Source organism: Chrysemys picta, chromosome 4 (assembly GCF_011386835.1).
Source record: "Chrysemys picta bellii isolate R12L10 chromosome 4, ASM1138683v2, whole genome shotgun sequence".
Lineage (NCBI taxonomy): Eukaryota > Metazoa > Chordata > Testudines > Emydidae > Chrysemys > Chrysemys picta.
The window spans coordinates 31,440,187-31,460,819 of record NC_088794.1 but is presented as its reverse complement, the minus strand read 5'-3'; the positions used below and the strand labels follow the sequence as shown (position 1 = coordinate 31,460,819).

The 20,633-nt window shown below is 48.2% G+C and overlaps 1 protein-coding gene across 5 annotated transcripts in view; it reads left to right on the top strand.

Annotated features, from left to right (window-relative positions):
• The first annotated feature begins 848 nt into the window (after positions 1-848).
• The window catches only part of LOC101952486 (malignant fibrous histiocytoma-amplified sequence 1 homolog), a 20,414-nt gene continuing 629 nt past the window's right edge, over positions 849-20,633 (top strand). Inside the window, exons 1-11 of one of the 5 annotated variants that reach the window (XM_065591942.1) lie at positions 849-997; positions 2,556-3,435; positions 4,064-4,355; positions 5,892-6,078; positions 7,769-7,959; positions 9,187-9,453; positions 9,571-9,668; positions 14,879-15,036; positions 16,185-16,344; positions 17,785-17,855; positions 18,939-19,045. In XM_065591942.1, coding sequence (XP_065448014.1) covers positions 979-997; positions 2,556-3,435; positions 4,064-4,355; positions 5,892-6,078; positions 7,769-7,959; positions 9,187-9,453; positions 9,571-9,668; positions 14,879-15,036; positions 16,185-16,344; positions 17,785-17,855; positions 18,939-19,045 — 2,430 coding nt within the window. In that variant the 5' untranslated portion in view covers positions 849-978. Of the gene's footprint in view, positions 998-2,555; positions 3,436-4,063; positions 4,356-5,891; positions 6,079-7,768; positions 7,960-9,186; positions 9,669-14,878; positions 15,037-16,184; positions 16,345-17,784; positions 17,856-18,938; positions 19,266-20,633 lie in introns of those variants that run through there. The other 4 variants (XM_024111424.3, XM_024111423.3, XR_006177224.2 and 1 more) reach the window with 4 other exon arrangements.

Genomic DNA, 20,633 nt, shown 5'->3' with positions numbered 1-20,633 from the left:
ATAAGAAAAAGCCCCAAATATGGGGACTGTCCCTATAAAATCAGGACATCTGGTCACCCTACCTTCGCCAGCTCTTGTTTAGATGTTTTTGCCCCTGCTGACAGTGGCTGATGAGTGGGTGGCAATTGTGAAGTTAAGGGCAAGTCCTATTTCAAGCAGACAGTGCTCTGGCTTTAAAATGCTGTCTCCTGCTGAGGGGACCTCCTGGGAGAAAATCTTTGTCTATTTTACAGGGTCTTGGAATTGCTGGTTGGATGTCAGTTGTATTCTGGGCACCTCTGCCTGACATCCACATGTGCTGAACCATGTATCCTTTTAACCATAGCATAGGGAAGGCTTGTGGCTGGTCTGGACAGCGTGGCTTGGGCATAATCTTAGAACTGACATGTAGACCCTAAGCTCTTTGGGGTAGAAACTGTCTGCTACGGTTTGTACAGTACTTAGTGCAATCTTCATTCCTGTTTGGTCCCTAGACACTACTGTGATAAGATTAATAAGAATGGCCATCTGTCCCTGAGAATGTGATATACATTGATATCAATTGCCCCTGAAGATGGTTGGGGTTTGGGGATAACTGAGCCATCTGTGGTTAATATGTTTACTGCTTTTCTATCACGCAGCCATCCTGTCCTGCCTTGCAAAAGGCAGTTCATTAGGAAAGGACAGGACCCCATTTGAGAAGCAAGGAGAAGCAAACTTACCAACACCTTTACCTGCAGTCCCTGCTAACTGGAAGCTGCTGGAAGTGAACAGCTGGGATCTTAAGGGAATTTCTCTTTTTACTGGTGTGAACTAATGAATACGCAATTCCTTCTCCTTATGCAAGAAGGGTGATACAGAGATTTTGAAATCACCTTCTAGGGTGGAGGAGGGAGGGTTCGAAAGAACGTTTCCAAGGGAGGAGGGAACTGCAGAAGGAGCATTTGAGCTTCAGAAAGGAACCAGCTGTTGCAGCTGCTGCAGGCAGGAAGGGACGGGATGGCTCAGCACAGAGTCTGTGAGTAGCAAGCAACCCCCTTCCCCATTGCTGCTGCCCAACCCCAAACTCCTCGTTGTGGGGGAGGGAGGGAGGAAGTGAGGGGCTGGAGAGGGGAGGATGTGGGGTGGAGGGGGAAGGGGTGTTAACTCTTTTTCAGTGAGGGGTGAGACCTCTCAAGGATCTACACTGTGGGGAGAGTCATTTGAGTTCAGTTCCTGAGCTCCGAGCTGTGTGTGAGGATGCACCACAGCCGTGGGCCCAGACCGGAAGCAGAATGGAGAAGTTGGTCTTGTTTACTTTGGCTTAGAACAGTCCCCTCAGCCCACGCGGAGATCCCTCCCCTGCATTTACCCCTCTGCAGTAGGTACCCTTCCTATTTGGGCTGGGGATGGCCAGCTAGGCTTCTGCTTGAGGGGTTTAGTCCCTCTGAGCCCCCGGGGGTGGTTCTTCACCCAGCTGCTTCTCCCACCCAGACCCCTCTGCTCACAACGCTAGTCCCTCTACAGTTCCCAAGCTGCCACTCCTTGTGTCTGTAACAAAGGTACCCCCCGAGCATCCCATTATAGCTGCCTGGGGTTTCCTAGACTTCAAGGACAGTGAGGGCCTGAGGGAAGGTCCTGAACTCCTCTCCTGACCACTGAGCCATGAATACATCTAGCTGGCTACAGCTGTAGTGGTATGCCTACGCTGTGATCCTGTCTGTTGCCAACAAAGAGAGTGGGTTGGCTCAGTAGATTCCTGAGGGGAAACCCATTAGTGACTCAGTAGTTAGCACTTCTCGCAGAGTCAGCCCTGAGTCAACTGCCCAGGGGCCCTAAGCTGTTGGTATGAAAGATCCCCTGGCACTTTGGGAGAGAGTACGGCTTCTTTAAAATTGTCTCCTAGTCAAATTTCAAGTCAGGTAATTTAAGGGCTGCTGTGACAAGGATGGTGATCAATTGTTCTCCATGTCCACTGGAGGTCAGATAAGAAGCAATGGGCTTAATCTGCAGCAAGGGAGATTTAGCATGGCTATTAGGAAACGCTTTCTAACGATCCGGGTAGTTAAGCTCTGGAATAGGCTTCCAAGGGATGTTGTGGAATCCCCGTCATTGGAAGTTTGTAAGAGCAGATTGGACAAACACCCGTAAGGGATGGTCTAGCCCTGCCTCAGCACAGGGGGCTGGACTGGATGACCTCTCGTGATCCCTTCCAGCCCTGCAGTTCTACTGTTTCCTCAACTTCCCCCTGCAGTTTCAATCAGACACAATATTCACTTCCTCTTCTAGCCTGTTGTGTCGTGCTGTGTAAGGGATGCAGTGCAGGGACTGTCTGTGTGCTGCTAAAACAGCTCCCATGCTTCGCTGCTGCTGCAGCAGCTTTTCATTGGTGTGTAAATGATCCTTTAGAGTTTGTGATGTGTTTTAAGACCCTCAAGGATGAAAAGTGTTACATGAACGTGGGGCTAAGGGAGCTCGGCCACCAACATGTTCCTTTCAGACCCCTAAATGAGCAGCCAGATTTCCAGGCGTGAGAGCAGTGGGAGCACTCTCGGAAATCCGGCTCACAAGCTGTCATGATCTGTTCCGTCTGTTAGGTCAGGAGCAAGATGACTGTGCGAGGAAAGTGACTCTCTCCACGATGAGGCTCAGAGTGCTGCCTCCTGCGCTCCTGCAGGACCCCAGAGTGGAGAGCCTGAACCTGGACCGGAACAAGCTGAAACACGTCCCTGGGATTTCAAAGCTTGGCAACTTGAGAAAGCTGATCTTGTCCAAGAATGAGATCGCGGACTTCCCCGAGGAAATCCAGAGCCTGGTCCACCTGGAGAAGTTGGAACTGAATCAGAACCAAATCCGGGTCATCCCGGAGGGGATCTTCTCCTATCTTCCCAGGCTCAAACACTTGCGGCTGAACAACAACCGCCTCAGTGCTCTGCCCAAGGACTTGGCCACCTGCAGCAGCAGCCTCCAGTACCTAAACATGTCCAACAACTTGTTCCGAGCTGTCCCCCAATCTGTCCTGGAGCTGGTGAGTTTACAGGAGCTCTATGTGCAGAATAACTCACTGCGCCAGCTCCCCAGGGAGCTGTTCGAAGGGAGGCCGCTGAAGATGTTCAAGGCACATGGGAACCCGTTGCGGGAGCCTCCCAGCGAAGTCTGCGCTGGGGGCATCCAGCAGATCCTGAGCTACTTCAGCCAGCTGCAGAACTGCCAGGTGGAGGAAGACAGGAGGGTGAAGACCATGTTCCTGGGGGCCTCACTGGCAGGAAAATCCACTATCTGTAAGAGCCTGAAGCAGAGGCAAGTGGTTCTGGTGTCTGAGGAGGAGCGGACAGTTGGGATTGAGATCAGCGAATTCCACATCCAGGACTTCACATTTCTCTTCTGGGACTTTGCTGGGCAGCTGGAGTACTACGTGACCCACCATGTGTTCATCACCCCACAGGCCCTCGTCATCCTGGTCATTAACTTCCAGAAGTAAGTGTTATGCGATGGGTTTGTTTGAAGAGCTCACAATCTAACCAGCTCAGACAGACACAGGGTGTGTGTGTATGTGTGTGGGCGGAAACACAGGCACGGTGCAGGGAAGTGACGTGGCCAAGGTCCCGCAGGAGTGCTGGGGATAGAACCCAGGGGTCCCAAGATGCAGTCCTGTGTCCTATCCACTAGGCATGCTGCCTGCCCTCTCTGCAATGAGACTGCCAGCCCCTTGGATGGAGATCAAACTCCTTTTACATAAGCCACTGAACAGCCGCTGCATCTAGTGCTGAGCGTGGAACGTATGAGTCTGTACCAGTTAGGCCATGCCTATAGAATGATCATCTGGTCTCATGTATCCAACACCAGCTGTTTGAGGAAGGTGTTGAGATAACCCACTGTTCAGTGTATGTTGTTCTCTTCTCTGCCTCATCCACAGAGGGAAATGAGTCAGCTACAGACCTCGGTTAGGAGACACAGTCCTTTAGCTCAAGCTGTAGAGGCGTACGCTTTTTACTTTGGCAGCACTGTGTTCAGTCCTCAGGATGACCCCCAGGGCACATTGACACACCCTGCATTGATAGTAACTGGCTGAGAGTTGGTTTGATTGATTTTATTTTTTTTCCAGGTACCAGCTCAATAATGACATCTTCCGGGAGCTGGTTGGCTTCTGGATCAATAACCTCTTCATGCGAGTCCCAAACTCTGTGGTCCTGCCCGTGGGAACCCACACAGACTGCTGCACTGAGGAGGAAGTGGAAGAAAAGAAGCGGGACATCATGAGCAAGATCCAGGCCATGCTGGAGGAACGGAGGGCAAACCTCACCCACTTCATCAACAACCTGGAAAGCAGTGAGGAGTCTGAATTCTACGTGGATCAGTGGGACAGACTGAAGGAGATGCAGAGCTGCACCTTGACTGTAGGGCTATTGATTGGCTATTATACAGCACCATTGGTGTGCACAGGCCAATGGGAGACTCAGTCCCTTCTCCCAGGAGATTCTAGTGCTCAGCCCCAGGGAGGTTAACTAAATCTCTGCTTTTAATTTAATCTCTGGATCATGAGCCCATCACCGGGGTACCCCCAGGCTATAAAGAACCGTTATATGCTGAATTTTGTGGAAATCTGTATTAGTAGAGCTGCTTTATTTAAAAACAAGATGGACAAAAAAGGGGGAGGATGGGGGAAATATTTAGCAACAAATTTTGACTCCTCCCCCACTTTTTCATTAAAATTCATAATTTTTTGTCAAGTTCAGAGTTTAAAATATTCTGTCCAGTCTGCCTTACTATTAAGAAATCAGTTTTGTTTTGTTTTTCCTCTGACACGTTCTGTGTTTCTCTTTTCTTCCCTCTCACCCCATCTCTTGTTCTTGGGGACATCTTAATGGAAACAGAATCTTTCAAAGTGCTCCTGTGTCTCTGTGCCTGCTGCTTATTCTTCCCATGAAATTAGATCCCTCTGGGACACTGCTATCTATCTAAGGTACCTATATGGGCCCCGTGTAGTAGGCGCAATCTCTAATATTAATCCTTGCAACACTCCTGGGAGGTAGGGAAGTACTATTATCCCCATTTTACAGATGGGGAACTGAGAGACAAAGGAATGACATGACTTGCCTAAGGTCACAGAGGAAGCTGTGGCAGAGCTGGGAACTGAACCTAGGTCTTCCAAGTCCTAGGCCAGCACACTAACCATTGGGCAATCTTCCTTCTCATCCCCTGATTACTAGCTGCTTCACACCTTTATAAATGACAGACAAAACACCCACCACAACCCACCAAAAATGTCAGCATTTGGCTTTCGTCACCACCTGAAGAGAACCGTGGTACCTGTTATGTACTAGTACATGCTATCCGGGCTTGAGCTAGACAAAATATGGCATATGAGTTTGCTGTGGTCTTCTGACGTATGACCTCTGTGGTTTGCTCTTCTGCCTTCTGTAGTCTTTCCCCATGGGTTTTTGCTGCATTGTGCTTTAATGCTACTGACAGTAGCACATGGGAAGAGCTATTTTTTCCCCATTTCTCTGTGATTTTTTTCAAAAAAGTCTTATTTATAGCTTTTAACATTGCACTTACTTCATCAGCTTTTCATCAGTTAATTATGATGTCTGGTCAGTTTCCCTGGTTCCTGTGTATAGTCAGTCAGTTTCCCCTGTTTGTGTGGGTCTCTTGCACAGCAGCAAGAGGGAGAGAAACATTTAAAAACAGTATATAGGAAAGTGTGATTGTAAAATCACAACAACTGGCCAGGGAGTGGGGATAGCTCGAGGGCAGGCTTAGTGCCTGAAACAACTTTTAACTGCATTTAATCAAAAAATTGTATAATCCTGTATGTAGGAATACGGGTGCTATATAGAAACCAAATCCCCCCTCTGTTCCAGCTGGACCATGTGCCCTGAGTGTTCCGTAGTAACGGAGTGCTGTTGGACTCTGTTTTTCTTTCGTTCCAGATTTTAAACCTTGTTCCCATCAATTGCACTGATTACTGGGATATTAAAAAACTTGAAACTACTATTTTGGAGCATGTCAAGAATGAAGAAATATTTCCGAATGTTATCAGAGTGCTGCCCCCTGTCTATAAGGAAGTGGAAGCTGCAATTGTAGATATTGTGCAGAGTGAGGAGACAGCAGAATATGGTACGTATCAATAGATCTTCTCTTCTCCCCACCACCCTTCCCCACTGAGAGTTCACTGCTTTAGGGGACCTACGCTACAACCGTCATCTTTTTGGCTAAGGAGGGCTGGTCAAGGACTCCTTCTGATGCCCAATAAACTCACTGCTCCTTATTCCACTGGAGATGTGTTGGCAGTTCAGAGATTCAATACAGTCTCCAGTCTAGGAGCTAAGCAGGTGGTGATCTGTAGCAGTTCCAAGTGTTGCACAGCTAGGGTGTGAGAGATTGGGACGCAAACCCCATTCTCTTGCAGGGCAGAGCATTAGTATTTAACCATATGTCTAGTCAATTCTGTCTTCCATTTATTCCCGTCTCAGTATGATGGGGGCTGCGATTTCACTGTATGTCTAGTAACCAAGGAGCTCTGCTGCTTCCAGCCAGTAACATAGCAGCACTATCCCTACACATGGCCATCCTAGTTATGTTCTAAAATAGCCCACCTTGGATTAGCTTAGACCTAGAGAGGTTCTAGAGATAATGAGCAAAGCGTATCTGAGAACTGGAGATTCCGGAGGCAGACAGGATCTCCTGGCTGCCGTGTAGATCTTTCCTGTGCCTGCTCCTATTGGCTCAACTTACAAGAGCCGGGGGATGTCAGAAATAGAAGTTAGGCTGAAATGCTGGAATACCATGCCATTGCAGGTAAATAGTATAATGGCTAACAAGGGTCAGGCTGGAGACTCTTGCCTACATGCTCGGGGTTTTACTGATTGCCATATTTGGGGTCAGGAAGGAATTTCCCTCCAGGGTAGATTGGCAGAGGCCCTGGAGGTTTTTCGCCTTCCTCCGCAGCATGGGGCAGGGATCGCTAGCAAGAGGGTTCTCTGCCAATTGAAGTCACTAAGCCACAGGATTTGGGGACTTCAACAGCAGAGTCAAGGGAAGGGGTAGGGATGGCTTTGTGGCCTGCAGCATGCAGGGGGTCAGACCAGATGATCATAATGGTCCCTTCTGACCTTAAAGTCTATGAGTCTATGAGTGAGCCATCTCAGAGCTCTGTTCTTCTTGTGTGGATTTTCTCTTCCTGCATTGTGTGGATTAAGGGGAAGAGTAGCAGCCCAGGTGATGACTCTCTACTCTGTGTTCACTGGGAGTAAATAAGTCCATTCTTATTTACATTGGGCTAGAGTGAGCTGCATTAAGTTCCTTAGAGGAACATATTGGCAGCGCACAGCCAAAGAGGACCTGATCCTGCAAACGCTTCCCCATGTAAATGGTTAGACTTCAATGGAGCTACTAGTCTGAGTAGGGACTGCCGGACTAGGTCCATAACAGGGTGGTCTGTGTATTTCAGTAACCATTTCAAAGAGCCTGGTACAGATCTGTATACGTGTGCGTATCTACTTACCTCTGGCTTGTTCTGAACACTCCTACCACAGCCCTGCAGTGAAATAGCTGAGAGTTGGAAAAGCACCCTGGGTACTGTCATGCAAATAAAGGCACTCCGCTTCCCCGGTGCTTTGGGATTCCTGTATCCAGTTCTGCCAGAAGTCGCTTTTGACCTGGAGTGGGATTTGCCAAGTCATGCGTTAGCACTAATGTACATTGGCCCTTTTAGGACTCCGCCTCGGGCCAGCCCCCACACACTGACATTTCAGCTGCTGTTTGAAACCCTGTGTTAGTAGTTTCCGTGTGATACTGTTCTCTCTAGGTATGATGGACCTCAACCACTTACTCAGTGAAATCACCCACCGAGAGCACCTGAGCCATCTGGGCACAGAGCTTTTCCAGGACATCCTGAGATACCTCCACCGCATCGGGCTGATTATATGGTATGAAGAAATCAAGCAGCTGGAAAGCACAGTCTTTCTCCGGCCCGCCTTTTTGATAACCATGTTCAAGGTAAGTGCATGGGTACCTGTAGAACCCTCCCTCCATGACCAGGTTATTTCTCTGGGAAGCAGCGTCCTGCCTCCCTGCGTGTTCTGTTTTGTGCCACCCTGCACGGCATTGTCCAGGCACAAGGGTGATGGGTGGTTTGGAAAGAATAAGCCTTATTTTGCTCTCCAGCCATGCCTCGGTTTCTGGGGCAAGTCTGAGATGATCTTACACTTACAAAGGCCAGTCACCTGGGTTTCTCAAAGGACTTTGCAAGCAATCAATTACGCCTAACAGTTGTGTGAGAGAGACTCAGCATTATAGGTAAGTGGAAGCAAAATACCTAAGGTCATGCTGCAAATCATGGACAGGAATAGAACCTACGAGTCCTTAATTCCAGTCTCCTGATCTAACCACTGTGATGTGGACATTGTCTACTAGGAACTGGACTGAGACCTCTCATTCATCTTCACAGCCAGCAGATTTAAACATTTTATTAAATCTCACGTTAAAATTATATAATACACAGGTTAAGGAAAGAGTGTTTGTACATCTGGGTATAGTGCTTAGATTATCCACAAACACAAAGTTTGGCTCAGAAGTCATAAGATACATATAGTACATTATCTGCAATAACCCAGATTTTGGTGAATAAATTTAACAATACAGTTTAGACCCTGCTCATACCAACCTGGCTTAGATGATCCTCTCCCCGGTTTCTTGGAGCCATCCAATAGCCATTGAATGTATCCTGAAGAGCAAATGAATGCCTCTGATTTGGATTCTCCTCCCCCTGCCTCCTTCTTAAAAATAGTCCTTTTCAGCTCAGTTCAACTACGGCCTCTGTTTTCCTCATGCTGGTGTGCGCTGTGTAGAAGGACCTTGGTCCCATTCCCTGCAATTGCTGGAGAAGCCTTGTGCCTGCTGTGTTCCTGGGAGATGAGGCTAGGAGGGAGGATAGGGTGCTAGCCGAGGACTTGGGAGAACCAGGTTCAATTCCCTGCTCGTCTACAGGCTTCCTCTGTGACCTTGGACAAGCTGCTTAGTCTCTCTGTGCTTCAGTTGTCCATGCATAAAATGGGGATTAGAGCACTTCCCTCCCTCCTCATGGGTGCTGTGAGGACAGATACAATAAAAACTGTGAGGACCTCAGATAAAATGGTGATGTGGGTGTTGTAAGTACTTAAGCAAAGCTGCACCCATTACTGAAATCTTCCCTGGCTCTCTGAGCTTTTGTTTCTTCCTGTTCAGATTCTTGTTAGATATCACCTGGTGCAGCAGCTGGAGAACATCTCCGTGGACCTGCTGGTGGGAGAACACGCTACCATCCGAGACCAGTCCAACTGGGTGTGGACGTTCAAGTCGAAGGCCATGCTGTGCCAGCGGGCCATGCGAGCCTTGGTCAAGCACCAGCTCTACTCAGAAGGGATGAGGGACGTCTTTGAGGAGATGGTGGGGCACAAGGCCAAGAAGGGGAAGCTGTTCAGCCTTCTGGAGCACTTTGAGATCTGCCTGGAGGTGAGGAATACCAAGGACCTCAACCCAGGGGCCAGGGAGTTTGTGCCAGGGAAGAGGTGGGAAACAACGCAGGACTGCGGCGAGGCCTATTACTTGTTTCCCACGTATCTCAACCAGAGCGAGGAGGTTTCTGAGAGGTGGGGAGGAGATCATCCAGAGGATCTCCACATCCGGGCTTACTTCTCACCTGAGATCCCAGAGGGCTTCTTCCAAAGGTAACGAGCCAGCCCACTTGCGTTGGCCATGTGCTACTGCCTCACTGCATGTCCTGAGCTGGGGAGCCCGTCAGCACAGGGGTCATTCCTTCTTGTCTGTCTGGGAAGCATGTTGTTGGTACTGGTATAAACAAACACATTAATTCATAGTGATCGAAAGGAAGGTTGGCCTAGTGGTTAAGGCCCTGGACTGGGCCTCAAGAGATCTGGGCTCAATTCCTAGACTCTGTGTGACCTTGGGCAAATCACTTCATCTCTCCAAGCCTCAGTTCTCCATCTGTGAAATGGGAAGAATAATTCTCCCTCTGTCTGCCGAGAGCGAGTACTGCATCTCTTTGGGTGGGTACTGCATCTGGCCCAACAAGGTTATGAACTCAACTGAGGCCTGCAGGTGCTACTGTCATATAAATTATTAATAATAGAGCACATTAGTAGTGTACTGCCCAGGGATTCATACTGCCTGGTTCCCATTTGTGTTGATTTGCGTTGCATGTGTAAGTCATTGCATATTGGTGATGTGCCTCCCTATGGCTTTATTTCTATCCATTTGGGTGTTCCAGTCAGGGATGACCCTAGCCATTTGGGTGCCCTATGCAGCCCCCCTGCAGGGGGCTGTGTGGGGCCTCAGGTCTCCCTCCCCCCCCTAGGGCCTGGGAGGCAGGAACTGTGGGGGGCCACTTTTGGGGGCCCCACAGGCCCAGAGTGGCCCAGGAGATTAGCGGTGGGCTGGGAGCAGCCTGCTCCGCTTCCCTCGCCCCGGCCCCAGCCCGCTCTACTCCTCCAGCCACGGCGCTCCGTTTCCCACCGTCGGTGAGATCCAGGGCAGTCCTTTCCCCAACCTGAGCAATATGGCTGGGGTTGGGGCCAGGAAGCAGAGCGGGCTGGGGCTGCGTCTCTCCGCTTCCCGCCACTGGTGAGTGTGGGGGCAGTCCTTTCCCCGCACTCACCGGTGGCAGGAAACGGAGCACCGTGTCTGGGAGCTGGCGGAGTAGAACAGGCTGGGGCCGGGTTGCTCCGCTTCCCGCTGCTGCCAGTGAGTGCGGGGTTGCTGGGGGAAGAGGTGGAATGGGGTCAGGCCAGGGGCAGAGCAGGTGGGAAGGGTAAGAGGCAGGGTGGAGGGAGTTGTCTGGGGCCCCACACCCCCTAGGGACAGCCCTGCCCCTTGCAGGGGGGGACGGCCGGGGGACAGGGCTGGTCGCTGGGGCTGGGGCTGCCGTGTATGCAGCATGCAGCAGCCTAGGGCACCATGAAATTTCGGGCAATTTGGTGCCCTAAATTTCATGGTGCCCTAGGCAGCTGCATATGCTGCGTATGTCTAAGGTTGGCTCTAGTCCCAGTAATCCTGACAGCTGGGAGTGGGCAAACCACATGAATGTGGAGATTTGTGCTGGGAGGTGGGTTCTCTGGAGCGCTGGTCTCCAGCCTTTATGGGTCCGCTAAGCCGTCTATTAGTGCCTAGAAGAGCTGAACAAAGTAACTGCAGGGAGCATTATGGAGGGGAGGACAGGGAAACTGAGAGGACATTTTCATAATCCCATTTGCTGAGCCATATTCTCTTTCACAATGGCCTAGCACACCCAAACTACTTCCACAGGGCAGCCATTCTACCTAGCGTGAGCTCCTTGGAATCGTCCCTTTTGTGGGGCAAAAACCAAACTATGGATGCCACGGTGAAGGAGTGCATCTTCTACTTAGCCTCATGAGCTCAGACAGTCCTGGGTGACTTGCTGGGTCACTGCCTTCCCCTGTGAATCTGGCTGCCTGTGACTTGTGAGTTAGCACAGCAAAAAACCAAATCCAGCTATTTACCTGTCTGGCTGATCTCTGCTTACAGCCGAGAGGGCAAGGCTGAGAATCAGGGTCATCATAATACAAGGAAGTTGTGAGCTTCCCTCCTCCTGCAATTCAGTTGATCTTATACTCTGTAGGGTAGCCTGTTTCTGAACCTTCACAAATACTGATCTTCACCAGGTCCTTGGGATGAGTTTGGACACAATGTTTTCATGATCTGGCTTCATCGCCTCTTGAGTTAATTATCAGCCATATCATACCATCCAGTCAGGATCTGGGGTTCCCCAATGTTCAAAGGAACATCTAATTCTATTCTCACTGTACAGGTTTTTATGCTGCGCTCATCATTGTAGTATCTGAGTGTCTTCCAGTTGTGCATTAAGCAACCTGACTGCATCTGTCACCTGTTGGTTGTTCTCTCATCCTGTCCCCTAAGGGTGAAGCATGTGCAGTGGAGTGTCTTGGTTTGGTGGTAATTTTTAATTGGCCCCAAGCTTCAGTTCATGCAGCTTTTAGAGCATTGAGGGGTTTTGTTAACAGCTGGTGGGGAAGCTGGACCTCTTCGCTGAACGGTGCTTTAGAGCCCAGGGCATTTCTTCCCTTCCAGAAAATGAATGGCAGACTCAACAATCCATTCTAAAGTCTCTTATCTCTGCATAAAGAAGTGATTTGTACCAATGGATCCATGTTGGCAGGGTAGCTTGTTCAAATCAGTGTCATCTTGCTGCATCAAGAGTGAGAGAAGCAGGAAGAGGCACTCCCCAAGATGCATGTATGAATCCATCCATACTAAAATAATATTGCGGTTTGCCTGTGGGATTATTAGCTACCCAACGTGTACCAAGCACCCAGGCTGTCCAATGCATGGGGCAGCTATTTACTTTAGGAAGAAGCTTTTGGCTGCTGGCCTTTCCAGGGCTGGAAGGAAAGGAAAAGCCAGCAAGAAAGAGAGACAAATGAGTGAGTGAATTTGCGTGTGTGAGAGAGATGCCACTCTCATTACAACTTCAAAAATTATTTTTCCTCCCTTGGTATCCTGCTGTTAACTGATTTGTCTTGTTAGACTGACCTCACACTTGGTAAGGCAACTCCCATCCTTTCATGTATTTATACCTGCTCCTGTATTTTCCACTCCATGCATCTGATGAAGTGGGCTGTAGCCCACGAAAGCTTATGCCCAAATAAATTTGTTAGTCTCTAAGGTGCCACAAGGACTCCCCGTTGTTTTTGCACTAGGAGATTGAGTCTTTGTCATCCTCTAGTGGCTGATCCTCAGAAGAGGTTAGTGCAATGATACCCGGACCTCAGTGATTCAGGAGTCAAATAAGGGATCAGCATTACCCAAAAGAGCCACAGGAGCGTGAATTCATTGTTTCATTTACTATAGTACAATATATTCATATTTAAAAGTATGACTGGGAAATATCTAGTGCAGGGGTAGGCAACCTATGGCACGCGTGCCGAAGGCGGTACGCGAGCTGATTTTCAGTGGCACTCCCATTGCTCTGGTCCTGGCCACCAGTCCGGGGGGCTCTGCATTTTAATTTAATTTTAAATAAGCTGCTTAAACATTTTAAAAACCTTTATTTACTTTTCATACAACAATAGTTTAGTTAGACTTATAGAAAGAGACCTTCTAAAAAGTTAAAATGTATTACTGGCATGTGAAACTTTAGAGTGAATAAATGAAGACTCGGCACACCACTTCTGAAAGGTTGCTGACCCCTGATCTAGTGTGTATATATACACTAAATATTATATGCTATATAATATATACTGTGTGTGTTGTGACAGGGTCAGGCCAGATGGCTACAAGAGAGTGGTCGAAGGTAGATACATTAGTTCCAAGTTAAGCAGGTCCCTTTTCCCTGGGTAGATAACAGGGACTATTCCAGAACACTCAGGAACTTTCTAGAACTAATTAAGGCAGGCAGGCTAATTAGGACACCTGTAGCCAATTGGGAAGCTGCTAGGATTAATTAAGGCTAATCAGGACACCTGGTTTAAAAAGGCTCTCACTCCAGTTAGTGAGGTGTGCATAAGGAGCTGAGAGTGAGAGGATGTGCTGCTGCAGGACTGAGGAGTACAGGCATTAACAGACATCAGGAGGAAGGTCCTATGGTGAGAATAAGGAAGGTGTTTGGAGGAGGCCATGGGGAAGTAGCCCAGGGAGTTAGCTATCGAGCAGCTGTTCCAGAAGGCACTGTAGACAGCTGCAATCCACAGGGTCCTGGGCTGGAACCCGGGGTAGAGGGCAGGCCCGGGTTCCCCCCAAACCTCCCAGCTCCAACACAGGAGGTTCCACCACAGGGGAAGGTCTCTGGGCTGTTCCCCAACCCACATGGTGGATCAGCAGAAACTGCGGGGATTATTTTTTATTCTTTTTTCCCCATACTGGCCAGTGATGAGGTTATCTGAGTGAACAGCATATTTGAGCCACGAAAGTGACCAAACTGAGGGTTACTGTGAATCTCTGAAGCAAGCAAAATCCACCAATAAGCGCAGGACCCACCAAGGTAGAGGAGGAACTTTATCACAGTGTGTACACACACGCATGCTCACTCACTCTCTCAGCAAAATGACTGATCAAGTATTAGTATTTTATCAACTACAATTGGTTAATAAAATAGTAAAAACATCCTGATTGGTTAATAACTTAGATTGGTGAATAATTAAATCAGTGTTTTAATATCATGTGCTGCAAAGAGACACAGGAGACGCATTAAAGAAAGAGCCCCTTGTGGCTTGCGAGCTTCAGTCTGAGTAGCACTGGGTTAATGAGTAGGGCAGTCCAGAAAACGTTTCAATTGTTGCAAAAATTCAGTGGTTTTGGAGTTTTTTGTTCTGATGTGGAACAAATACAAAACCTTTCAAAATTGGTTGTGCAAAAAGAGACAGAGGCTCCTTCCACCTCAGACTAGCCAACAGTGATTAAGGCACAGACCTGGGATACGGAGATCCAGGTTCAAGACACTACTCTGAATCAGTTAAAGCCAGGGACTTGGCTCACCCCTGAGCTCTGGACTATTCTGGGCACTTGGTCTGATTTTTGACCAGAAATTCCATCCTGGATCCGAAGACCTTTGCTGATGAGTTTTGTTGAATCTGGAACATTTTCGCAAAAAGTTTTGGTTCTGATGAATGTGCATGTTGAGTAAAAAAATTCCCAACCAGCTCTCTTAATGGGTCTGCTACAGCTGCTAACAATGGGACTCAGTCCTTTTGCTCCAGCGGTAGAGGCTCATGTTTTTAATATAGTATGAGAGGTCCCTGGTTCAGTCCCCATTGTCGTCCCACCTGGGGTTGGCTACATATATTCCGGCAGTAGGTGGGACTTAAAATAGTTTCCATGATACTGGAGCTGGAGGGCAGAACTGTCTCAATCTTTTGGCTAATGTCTCTCTCCAATCTCATTGCAGGCTCATGGTGAAAGCTTGCTCCTTCTATTCAGCCCACTGGGTTGCGAAGGTCACGTGCCTGCTTATATGCAGTGGCAAACCCTTGCTGATCAAAGAGAACAACCAGAAGGGCTATAGCTATATTGAACTCCGGAGCAGAAAGCCAGTGCAAAGGAGAGGTGAGAGTGAAGCCCCAGACACTGATTTCTCTTCTGAATATGTTCTCTTTGGCTTCCCTAGCCTGGGATTGGAGGGCAGTTGTCCCCTTCCCATCTGCTCTCTTGCACTGCACCCAAACCCCGCTAAACAAACTGGCACCTGTGTTGCATGCCGGGCCAATGCATGTACAGCATGATCCCCACTTTTGGTTAGCCACAGATTGGTTGTGTCTCCGAGGGTTGAACTCTCCGAAGCTCCCTAACCTACAGAGAACCATGTGACTTCCCCTGGCCTGTCCCACTGGAGCATCTCTCTCTAACCTGGGGAAACCCCGATTAATAGTACTTCCAACTTCTTAAAGATTTGGGTGTTCCCAAGATCTTAATGAAATTGGGGTCCCACAGTGTCTCTCTCAAAATAAACGGCATGGAATGACACGAGACTGATTCCACATTTAAGATCTGGTTGAGATTTTTCAAAGTAAACTCCTGCTCCCTTTCATTAAGTTCTATGTTTTACCTTAGAATGAGGAGCGATATCCTCAAATCCTGTTTTTGCTGGGAGGGTTGGAGACAGAATTTTCTCAGCCTTCAAAGGGGAGAGTCAGATTGAAGCTTTCACAAAAAGAACGCCTCTTCTTGATGTTTGAGTTACACAGACATTGACTAGCACAACCATCCCCTCCTAAAAGAGTTTTAAACATTCCCTCCCCCCCAAACTGCTCAGTGTCTTGGTGTCACAGGCCTACCAGTTTTCTGGTGCTCTAGCAGAAAGAAGGGCCTCACTACCATAATGGGAATAAAAGCAGAAAAATACTTTTTAATAAAAAGTTTGAGGCCATAAGCGCTGTCGGAACCATCTTTTTGTTCTGTTTATACAGCGCCTAGCACCCTGGGGCTGCTCGGTGTTATGGCAATACAAATAATAAGCAAAGAAGGGCACAACGTGGCTTTTGGGGACTGTTTTTTGGTTCATCTTTAAATTGCTCCTAAAGGGTGTCTAGTCTGGGTGAATTGGAAAGAACCCAGCTGGCGCAACTGTTTGCCTATAACCCAGCCTACAAGTAACTCTTGCTCACCCATTACCATTTGTGGTCTAAATGGGCTGACTCAGTCCAGGTAACTCTGATGATTAACAGCAGCCAGTTCTTTCCCTTATTCATCTAAAGAATTCCGGTTCACATGGGATTTTTTCATGGCGATAATCTTCATCATCCGGAAGCTCTCAGAGGAGTGGCCTGGTCTCCACATGTGCATGAAGGCGCCTTGTCGAACGGCAGGATGTCCTGCAGAATTTTTCTGGCCAGATGTGGACGACAAGAACACGGTGTACGTATGTCCTGTAACCTATTTTGCCTACAGGAAACACCGGTGATGGGGGTGTACTGTGAGCACCTGCTACCACAGTACAAATGGTGATCAGTTCTAAAAAAGACCCATTCTTTGCATGTCTATAATACTTTCCATCAGAGCAGTGCAAGTCAAGTTACAAAGGTCTGAATCCTCACTATATGCCAGTGAAGCAAATAACTACTAACCCTGTTCTACAGAACAAGAAACAGGAGCACCAAGAGGTTAAAGGGCACAATTTTCAAACTTGGGTGTCCAACATTGGGCACTTATACGGATATGCAGCAAAGCACTTAAGTGTGTGTTTCATTTTATTATTATTTGTTATTTGTATTGCAGTAGCTCCTAGAAACCCTGGTCATGGGTCGCGTTGTGCTAGGTGCTGTACAAACACAGAACAGACAGTCCCTGCCCCAGACAACTAATCATTCAGCGTCTAATCCAGGGGTCGGCAACCTTTCAGAAGTGGTGTGCTGAGTCTTCATTTATTCACTCTAATTTAAGGTTTCGTGTGCCAGTAATACATTTTAACATTTTTAGAAGATCTCTTTCTATAAGTCTATAATATATAACTAAACTATTGTATGTAAAGTAAATAAGGTTTCTAAAATGTTTAAGAAACTTCATTTAAAATTAAATTAAAATGCAGAGCCCCCTGGACCGGTGGCCAGGACCCAGGCAGTGTGAGTGCCACTGAAAATCAGCTCGCGTGCCGCAGGTTGCCTACCCCTGGTCTAATCGTTGCTGAATCAGGCCTTAAATCCATATTTAAGCATCCAAACCAAAGCAGACTGTCTTTCAAAGGGCTGGAGTGCCTCTGAAGTTTCATTGACTCCACTGGGAGTTGAGTGCTTCTGAAAATTGAGCCACTTTGATTGTGGTGTGTAAATATGGATTATGGGTGGGATTTTTCAAAAGCACTGAGCTTGGCCTAACTCTGCTCTTGAAGTGGACGGTGACTTGAATGGGAACAACTCTGAGCCCTTTTGGAAATGGGAGCCTACATCTGTATTTAAATCCCTCAGTTTGAAAACTGTGGTCCTTCTTTGAGTGACCTCTGCATATTCCCACTCCACTATTGCCACCGGCTTGTGGCCTGGGTGCCTTGGTCCCACAAGCAGGAATATGAGGTTCATCTCAAAGAACTCCCATTTGCTGCTATGTAATCTTCATTTTAAGTGGCTTGGCAAAGGTCCCTTAGAAACCCCAGAATCCCAGTCTAGTATCTCAACTACAAAATCCTCCCTTTAGACCACGGGAAACATTTTCTCTTTCTGGTTTTTGTCCATAACATTTTAGAAAGAGCAATTTTTCAGAAGTGCCCCTTTTGGAATCCCAGAGTCTTCCATGGCTGTAAAGGTGTTTAGTGGCACTTTGTTAATTAGTGTTTTTTTTCTTTTCCTTTCTTTTTATTTTAAGGATGAAGGAAGAAATTAAAACTTGTGGAACATGTGGCCATCGGTTTCAAACTGAGCTGCTTTTACCCAAAGGTACGGGCAGAGAGTTGTAATCCTGCTATAGCGTAGGGGCCAGTTTAACCCACAAGATGAAGGCAGAAGGATTTCCTGTGTGTCCCTGTACAAGCAGTCACTGAGGGTATATCTACACAGGGATAACAGCCCCACAGCATGGCCACGGCTGGCCCAGGCTTGTTGGGCCTGGGCTGCAGGGCTAAAAATTGCTGTGTAGACATTCGGGTTCGAGCTGGAGCTCTGGGACCCTCCCTCCTCGCAGGGTCCCAACATTTGGGCTCCAGTCTGAGCCTGAATGTCTACACAGAAATTTTTCAGCCCTGGAGCCTGGGGTCAGCTGCTGGGTTTTTTTATCCCTGTGTAGACATACCATGAGTCATCTTTCTGTCCTGTGCTAATACTTCCTCTGTGTCTCTGTGTTATTAGCACAGCTCATAAGTTGTTTGGGGCAGGGCCTGTCATTCGCAGTGTTTGCACAGCGCCTAGCACAATAGCACCCGGATCCCAGTTGAGTCTTCTAAGTGCACGACTGTAATCAGATAAGCATGACAATAAGCATGGTCCAGTGGTTACAACAAACAAAGGCCTGGGAATTGGGACATCTGGTTTCCAATTCCAGCTCTGCCCTGACCTGACCCACATAACCAGTTTTTCCTTAGTTTCCCCATCTGTAAAAGGCCTGACAATGCAGTGTTGTACAATCCATCTCTGACAGGCAGCTCCCCTGTGTTAAGAACTGCTTCTAATAAACTCCCAAGTTTTTCTGAACAATTTTTTTTCCACTCTTTTATTTAAAGACCACTGTGACTAGGTGGCCAGTTCTTGCTGGCCCCTTGGCTGTTCCTGTACGACAGGCTTCTGTGTGTCCCTGCTTATCTGCCTCTCACATTCTGGGGCAGATGCGCAGCTGGTATAAATTTCCCTAGCTACACTGAAGTCAATGGAGCTATGCCAGTTGGCACCATCTGAGGCTCTGCCTCCATTGCCAGGAGGGATGAGTTAATGTGTCAAGCACTTTACATGGTCAGTGGGGTGGGGGGTGTTGGGATTCCTCCCTGGCTGTGGCAGGGTGGGCTGATGTCTCCTTCTCTTTCCTTTCAGTTCCAAGTGACATGGAGGTTCCGCAGCCCCCGCCCCCTGCTCACTATTATGTCACTAGCTACGGGACTACAACTTTCGGCCCCAGCAGCATCCACATCAATCGCCAGGTAACTCGGTGGCAGCTTTGCTCCTTGTGTTCTGTTCTTGGCTTTTGGCTTCTATTCTTTTCCTGTTGTGGGGAGCTGGGCTTGCGCTAACATGGCCCACGCCAGCTCCCATTATGGTCAATGAGAAGAATGGCCCAGTGATTTAAAGCACTGACCTGGTATTTGGAAGACCCAAGTTCAATTCCCTGCTGTGCTCTGGATTCCTGGTGACTTTGGACAAGTCACTTAGCCTCTCTGTGCCTCAGGTCCCCATCTGTAATATGGAAATAATATCCCATCCCTACTTCCCAGGTGGGGTAATGATCTGTTGACTGATACTCTCAGATACAATGATGATGAGACCATAGGGATAGATAGATGGAATTTTTCCATTGATTTTAATGGGAATTAGAGCAGGTCCTAGAACAATGAGGGAGCCAGTCAGAACATACCCACTCTAGAACACTGGTCAGATAGGCTTCATAGAGCCATCTGTTTGAAGCCCAGAACAGAGCAATGTGATCTAGCCAGACCGGCTGCATAACACAAGCCATGGATCCTCACCCTGTGATTCCAATGTCAATCATCCTGTCTCAGCATTCGTCCTTCTTTGTTAAGGAATACAGCTACCTTGAAGGATGCCTCTCTGTCGCTGCCCCTCTTCCTTATCAGTCTTTCTGCGTCTATCAGTGTTATTCCTAAATGACTTGAGACGCTGTATGTTTAGGCTGAGATTTTTAAAACAGATGGGGATTTGGGGCATCTAAATCCCCAGTGGACTTTGAAAGCCCCGTCCTTGATGTATATAAAAAGCAATTGGGCGATGGCATGTTAGGGTCTAAATCCATAGAAGTCAATTCCTTTAAATGTGTAATCGGTGTGTAATCGGTGTGTAATTGTGGTACTAAGCACTATTTAGATCATAGCACCATTGGCATATATGGGGTGACAGGGAAATTATGCCCCAAGGCGTTTATACTCTAAGGCCTCGGTTCTCCAAGGCGTTACTTCCCCATGGAGATTCCCATTGAATTGTCACACAATGAGCCTGTGAAGGGCCTGAGTTAATGGGGGTTACGTAAGGAGCAAAGAGAAATGGAAGTTAAACACTGTAGCAGCATCGCTTTGCCGATGGTCTTGTGGATGGTCGAGCTCCCAGCCTGCCCTTGGTAAAAGCATTGTGCAGTGGCAGCCCTTGGTCATTGTTCCAGGGCAGCCAATAATTTTTCCCAGTTCCCAGCCTGTGTAGTTGGGCTGGGCACTAGGAAAACTTGGTTGTGGGCAAGGGGGAGAATGAAGGAAGCGGCTTTTCCTCCCCAAGCCCTCGGTGTGATTTGGAATCCAATGTCTAGAGGCTACTTCAGCCCAGGTGGCAGCAATCCCACCACTGCAGGGAGCCCCTGCAGAGCTTGGCTGCCTCACGTGGGGTGTGTACCCCTTGTATACTTCTCCCCTCTTGCCCCGTGGAACTGCACTGGTTGCATTACCAACCAAGGGGGACCCTGCTGTCTTGGGAGCTGGATGCACCTGTGAACATCCTTAGCTGCGCATGCACTCACTAAAGGCACTTTTCCAAGTCTTCTCACTATGGCTGTTGAATTGGTCAGTG